General features: G+C 37.2%; 1 protein-coding gene across 1 annotated transcript in view; it reads left to right on the top strand.

Moving 5' to 3' along the window:
- The window catches only part of LOC134236230 (ADP-ribose glycohydrolase MACROD2-like), a 30,871-nt gene extending 25,689 nt beyond the window's left edge, over positions 1-5,182 (top strand). Inside the window, exons 7-10 of the mRNA XM_062718387.1 lie at positions 418-448; positions 585-664; positions 3,719-3,818; positions 4,374-5,182. Coding sequence (XP_062574371.1) covers positions 418-448; positions 585-664; positions 3,719-3,818; positions 4,374-4,951 — 789 coding nt within the window. The 3' untranslated portion in view covers positions 4,952-5,182. The remainder of the gene's footprint in view (positions 1-417; positions 449-584; positions 665-3,718; positions 3,819-4,373) is intronic.
- The last annotated feature ends 1,869 nt before the right edge of the window (positions 5,183-7,051 follow it).

Below are 7,051 nucleotides of genomic sequence, written 5' to 3' on the forward strand. Positions count from 1 at the left end.
TTGTCTAAAAAACCTAAGTTTTTTATGGATTCGTCAAAAATATTTATGTGGAAGCATAGTCAGGAAGTGTAGATTCAAGTTTGTTCAAATCACGACACATGGTGGGGGGGGGGGGATCACAATAAAAGTAAAAACTTAAAGGGAAAAAAGCCACAGTTAGTAAAAAATATGTAATCATCCTTAGATAGTGTAGATTTAAATTTGCATATATTCAGGTTTGTTCTAATCATATCCTTCTTTTAGAGTCTGGATGACTTAAGCACTTACTGAATTGATTTTTGCTTGTTCCTAGCTACAGTGCTCTGGTGAGCGATGTGGCCCATGGGCCTCTTGGTATTCTTTTTATATTTGTCATATTGAATAATTTATTAAACAAGTGTGTCAAGTTCTTATTTTTCACAATTGTACAATTTTCAGGCAATTCCATGCATATCTACAGGGATATATGGTAAGCTTCAGCAAAAATATTAGCCTTTTTTTATAGCTTTGGCAGTGATATTTTAGCAGAATTTTTAAAATTTACTTTGTTTTTAAAATCTGAAAAGTTTGATTTTGACTTCTGAATCATTTAAAAAACATTGTAGGATACCCAAGTGAAAAGGCTGTACATGTGGCACTACAAACTGTCAGAGACTTTCTAGAAAATGATGAATACAATCAAAATGTAAGTCACTATTTTTATGCCCAGCCATGAATATGGCCGGGGCATATAGTGTTTGTCATGTCCGTCTTCAGTCCTTCCGTCCTTCCGTCCCACTTTGTGTTTAGCTCTGTTCAAAGCTAAGTTTCAAAGAAACTATCCAAGACATTTTCATCAAATTTCACATGCTGATAGATATTGATGAGGGCTATGCAACTGCATCAACATTTTTTGACCTTGACCTTTCTTTTGACCTTGACCTCACTTTTCTTAAATTAGTGTTTAGCTCAGTTTTAAACATACCATTCAAGATGGTGTTATCAAACTTCACATGTTGATACAAACTTGCACGGATGATGCATCTAGGGATGAACACTACAAGACTTGCTTTGGATGCTGGATCTGACCTACATTTTCCAGATGAGTGACCAGGTTAAAGTTTTTGGAGCAGGTTCATTCCTAAGAAACTATAAGCCCTACTTGGACCAAACTTGCATGGATGATGCATCTAAGGATGGACACTACCAGACTTGCTTCGGATGCTGGATCTGACCTACATTTTCATTCCCAAGCAACTATAAGCCCTACCTGAACCAAACTTGCATGGATGATGCATCTAGGGATGGACACTACCAGACTTGCTTCGGATGATGGATCTGACCTATATTTTCATTCCCAAGTAACTAGAAGCCCTGCCTGAACCAAACTTGCATGGATGATGCATCTAGGGATGGACACTACCAGACTTGCTTCGGATGCTGGATCTGACCTACATTTTCATTCCCAAGCAACTATAAGCCCTACCTGAACCAAACGTGCATGGATGATGCATCTAGGGATGGACACTACCAGACCTGCTTCGGATGCTGGATCTGACCTACATTTTCATCCCCAAGTAACTATAAGTCCTGCCTGAACCAAACTTGCATGGATGATGCATCTAAGGATGGACACTACCAGACTTGCTTCAGATGCTGGATCTGACCTATGTTTTCCTTCCCAAGTAACTATAAGCCCTACCTGAACCAAACTTTCATGGATGATGAATCTAAGGATGGACACTACCAGACTTGCTTCAAATGCTGGATCTGACCTATATTTTCAGTCCCAAGTAACTATAAGCCCTACCTGAACCAAACTTGCATGGATGATGCATCTAGGGATGGACACTACCAGACTTGCTTCGGATGCTGGATCTGACCTATATTTTCATTCCCAATAACTAGAAGCCCTGCCTGAACCAAACTTTCATGGATGATGCATCTAGGGATGGACACTACCAGACTTGCTTTGGATGCTGGATCTGAACTACATTTTTATTCCCTAGTAACTATAAGCCCTATCTAAACCAAACTGATCAAATTTTATTCACATACAAATTTTCATGTTGCTTTATTAATATATCCTCGGCGTGGCATTCATGTCCTATGGACATATTTCTAGTTCATAATGAAAGTGAATATTTCCTGAAATGTATATGTACAACCCTTCCAGCCATGGTGAACCGTTCACAGCAGTTCAGTCGGTAGAGCGCTTGCTTCGCGATCAGGAGGTCATGAGTTCGAATCCCGGCCACAACTGACTAAGTCAGTAAAATTGAGTAGCAACTGTTCCTTTGCCATGCACTTGGCTCTTGAAGTGAAAGTTGCGGGTCATTCTGATGAGACCTTAAAAACCAAAGTCCCGTGTCATGGAAGGCTTTTGCAAGATAAAGATCCCTCACTGCTCAATGGCCCTGAGTGCCCTTCACCGGTATATAGTGACATTTCTAAATGAGTGAAAAATTCTCAAATGGGATGTAAAACAACATACAATCAATCCAGCCATGGTGTAACTGTGTATGTGTATAAATGTTTATGCTTAAAGCCAATAAAAAAAAATTTAATGTGAATTTATTTTTGATAAGATTCTTAATTTGTTTTGAAAGTGTGTGATTTGTTTTCCTGTAAGTGCATATCAACATAGATTGTAGCTTTGGGAAAAAGACTGGAATTCTTCAAAGGATTTTAGAAATTACACATATGATTCACTCAGGTGGCTCATTGCTATAGGTTTTCATTTTACCAGCTTACATTATTTTTTGTTCATGAGATATATTAACTTTTGAACATTTTCTGTTTCATAATACATATTTTTCATGCATTAATATAAAGCACACAGAAATTGGCTATTTAAGGAAACTTTCTACTGCCCTAACCATAGGCTGAAGCTTGAACTCTTGACCTGCAGATTATGTCTCTTAATTAGCAGTGTAGGAACACTGCACAGATTGCTTGACTATCTAAGCAAAGGCAAAGATATTGCTTGTATTGCCAGTGGAATTCTGGCAGCTCCACCCCATATTATGTTTTTTTAGGTCACCTGAGTAAAATCAGGTGACCTATTGCTATCCGTTTTCGTCCGTCGCCATTCATCGTTTGTCGTTCGTCGTGTGTTTACATTTGAAGATTTTCAGCTTCTTCTCTTAAACCGCTGAACCAATTTCAACTAATTTTGCCACATAGCATCTATAGGTGAAGGGGAACAAAAATTGTGAATTTCATGGTCCCTCTCCCCCCCCCCCCCCCCCCCCCCCCCCCCCCCGGGCCTGGGGGATGGGGCCAAAACCTCTTAAATTAGTCCAATCTTTAAAAATATTCTTCTTTACTCCTGGACATCAAGCAGTCAGACTGTTGGTATAATTGTAATCAGCATTGAGTCTTCTACCAAAATTGTGAAATTCATGGCTCCAGGGTCGGGGGGGTTCTAGTGCTAGAGCGGGGCTAAATAGATTATATAGTGAAAATGCATTATTTCTTTGAAGTTCTTCTTTTCTGCTCCTGGGCATTAAATAACATAACCAAGTGCATAGTTAAGTTGGATATGGCTGCCTCTTCCAAAATTGTGAATTTCATGGCCCCAGGGTCAGGGGTTCTAGTGCTAGGGCGGGGCTATATAGATTATATAGTGAAAATGCATAAATTCTTTGAAATTCTTCCTCTCTGCTCATGGGCATTAAATAAACTAACCAAGTGCATACTTATTTTGAATAAGACTTGTTGATTGTTCCACTTTATTGATAACATTATAATTTTTCAGATTGCTCGCGTGATTTTCTGCCTCTTTATGCCAAAGGATGTGGCCCTCTATGAGGAGCAGATGCAGGCTTATTTCCCAGTGGCTGAGTCAGCTTGTACAGGTAGGCTCTCTTCTGTTTTGGTACACACAGGTACTGTGATGTATGCACATCTAGTTATTGAAGGAAATTTTACCCTGAGTTATGATGAATGTGGCTGAAGCAATCTTATCCAGGGTTTAACTTTGTAAAGAGAACCATTTGCATCTGGAGCTCACTCTTGGCAAAAAGATTGTTTAAGTTCTTAGGATGATTCGTAAACTTAACTGAGGTCATTCTGGCAGGTTAGTTCTTAGAAACTTGGCCAAGTACTAGTAATAACTTTGTAATGGATTTTCATTGGAACCTCATACTTGGTACTAAAATTGTTTATGACCTGAGGGTGTGTTGTAACCTTTACCTAAGTCATGCTGGCAAGTTCAGGGTCACTGGTAGAAAAAGTGTAAAATTCTAGTCTAGGCAGTCAGTTTGTAATGGAGAATCATTTCTCCCTACCCCGTTCTGATTGCACCCTGCTAGACAACAGTTCCATTAGGAATATACAGTTGATACTGTCCTGACAATATTGACATGTTTGTAACTATATATGTAATAATTTGTGTGTTAATTTAAATATAGATCACAAAAGAGACATAAAAATGGACAATTCTGAGGCTAAGAAAGTGAATGAAAAGAAAAAAGATCATGAAAAGGAGGAAAAAATGGACACAGAGGGAGAAAATAAAAAAGTTGACGCGTCTGTGGAAGAAAAGATGGAAACTGAAGGAAAAGAGGAGGAAATCAGGGATGATACGGAGTTGATGAAGAATACCAAAGATAAAACACCCAGACATATAGAGGAGAAAATGAACATATCTGAAGATAATAAAAGTACTAGTGACAAATCACCCAGACATACAGAGGAGAAAATGAACATATCTGAAGATAATAAAAGTACTAGTGACAAAACACCCAGACATACAGAGGAGAAAATGAACATATCTGAAGATAATAAAAGTACTAGTGACAAAACACCCAGACATACAGAGGAGAAAATGAACATTTCTGAAGATAATAAAAGTACTAGTGACAAAGGTGATTCTGTTGATAACGGCGGTCAAGTTAAAGAAAAAAGTGGACAGAATAAACACAAAATGACAGAAAAGGGTCCAGATGAAAAAAAAGCGTTAAAGACAAAAAAACAGACCCACTGTTGAATCAATTAAGACCGCAAAGGCTGGAAAATAGGATGATGAAAAGAAAAGTCAATATTATAAGAAAGATAACACAGGGAGTTTTAAAAAGTTACAGAGCAGGCCTATATTTTGAGGAAATCTTTGATATCCGAGTTAGTGATTAACTAGTAGACATGACAAGTTGCTGATTTTTTTTTACTACAAGATTTTATTTGATTTTATATATGCAATAAATTTCATCAAGATTAATGATCAAGTGTTCTGTTTACATTTTTGGCTCTACCAGTCAGAGACAAAAAGAGCTTATGCAATATTTTTTAAAAATGCTTGTCTAGCTGTCTGTTTTTCTATCAATTATTAGCTCACAAAGTTGGGGGGGGTGTATGTGATATCCTGTTTGCCGGGGGTCCCAGATTTCAGTTTTTGGTGCATTTTTTTTTTAATAAAAAAAATTATTATACAATTAATTACCCCTTTTGAGGTCAACATGGTGAAATAAGGACCCGAGACCTGGCCCACGAGGTGACTTGACCGAGGCCGCATAGCGGCCTCGGTCAGGGCAGGTCATCGAGTGTGCCATGTCGAGGCTCCTTATTTCACCATGTTGAACTCAAAAGGGGTAATCAATTGTTTTATTATACTGATATATATTGAAAAGTATGAATCTCTAACCGTTATCAATTCTTTCTTTGATCGGTATTGGGATTCGCTTGTCTCTGTATAGTGAAGTTGTTTACACTGACGTCTGCAAGTCGTGTAAGTTTTTGCATCATGATTTATACTGATTAAAACAATATTTGGTTGATAGCGACATACATTAATTGTTATAACTAACGATTACTTCTCCTCTACAGAGTCAAAATCTAACACAGAATTCTACTCTTTAAAGAGCCGATTCTACATTCCATTGAACTGAATATTGTAACGATATTTTGAAATGAGTAAACCGTTTAAGTAAAGGATAAAATTTTACCGTTTTCTGTAGGGTAATGCAAAACAGACCATGCACAATTTAAAAAAAAAATATTGATTTTCTCGAATAATTATTATTAATTTATGCCTTAACTTCACTCAAAAAGGAATTTTTGATTAAGAGGTCATTATTTAGCGGTCATTAATAATAATGACCGGGTCATTATACCCCACGTGCAATGATTCCTAGGTCATTTTTGCTGTAAACAGTACCATTTGGAGTCATTGTTGTGTTTTCAAGTTTTCTTACCAGCCAATCAAATTCGAGTATTATCAATAGAGGTATAATAAAAATAAATATAAAACAGGGTTCATTCTAAAGTGAATATAGGCTCTATATATGTTGACCAAACCTACTCCTCCTGCAGTGTACATGTAACTCTGTTTGAAATTAATTTTGCTACAAAAAGGTTAAAACAAAGAGCATTCTACTTTTGACTGTTGCATAGTTTCAAGTCCAAGTGCTAATTTTTCTGTCGTTATTTCAAGTCAAAACCAGTAAAGCTACAGTCTCATCAGAGAGGCCACAACATGGAATCAAATTTTAGATCAATGCAAGCTACTGACTGATATCGATGTCCTCATTTAAAGTCATAATTTTGAAAACTCTATGGTTGTTATAATGACGTTAAAATCAATTTTACATTTGGAATTTTAACTGACACATTTATACCTCTGCTTGAAAAGTGGGAGGGTACTTAGTGATCAGGATGTCTGTCCGTCTGCCTGTCCATACGTCCGTCCATCAGTTACAATTTGGGGTACCCATCTCTTTTCCAACCAAGTTTCTGTTCATTTTCTAATCACAGCCATTGCACATACTGAAATGAAATTTGGGTTTCAGATTTGTCATAAGAATATCTAGGTCAATAAGCTCTGTTTTGGGTAAGATTGAGCCTTTTTTGACAGAGTTATGCACCTTGGACTCGGAAAAAGTCCAATTATTTGCAGTTTCCATTCATTTTCTTGGCAGCGGTTGCACAAACTGAAATGAAATTTAATATACCGATTCACAATATGAATATCTATGCCAAGTTTTGTTTTGGGTATGATCAAGCCATATTTGACAGAGTTATGCCCCTTGGACTTAGAAAAATTCAATTTTTGCAGGAGGGGGCATAAGTGTTTAACATAGTCATCTCTTGTTTC

This window comes from Saccostrea cucullata, unplaced genomic scaffold (genome assembly GCF_032062105.1).
Source record: "Saccostrea cucullata isolate Sc308-1 unplaced genomic scaffold, CSIRO_AGI_Scuc_v1 ctg578, whole genome shotgun sequence".
Classification (NCBI taxonomy): Eukaryota; Metazoa; Mollusca; class Bivalvia; order Ostreida; family Ostreidae; genus Saccostrea; species Saccostrea cuccullata.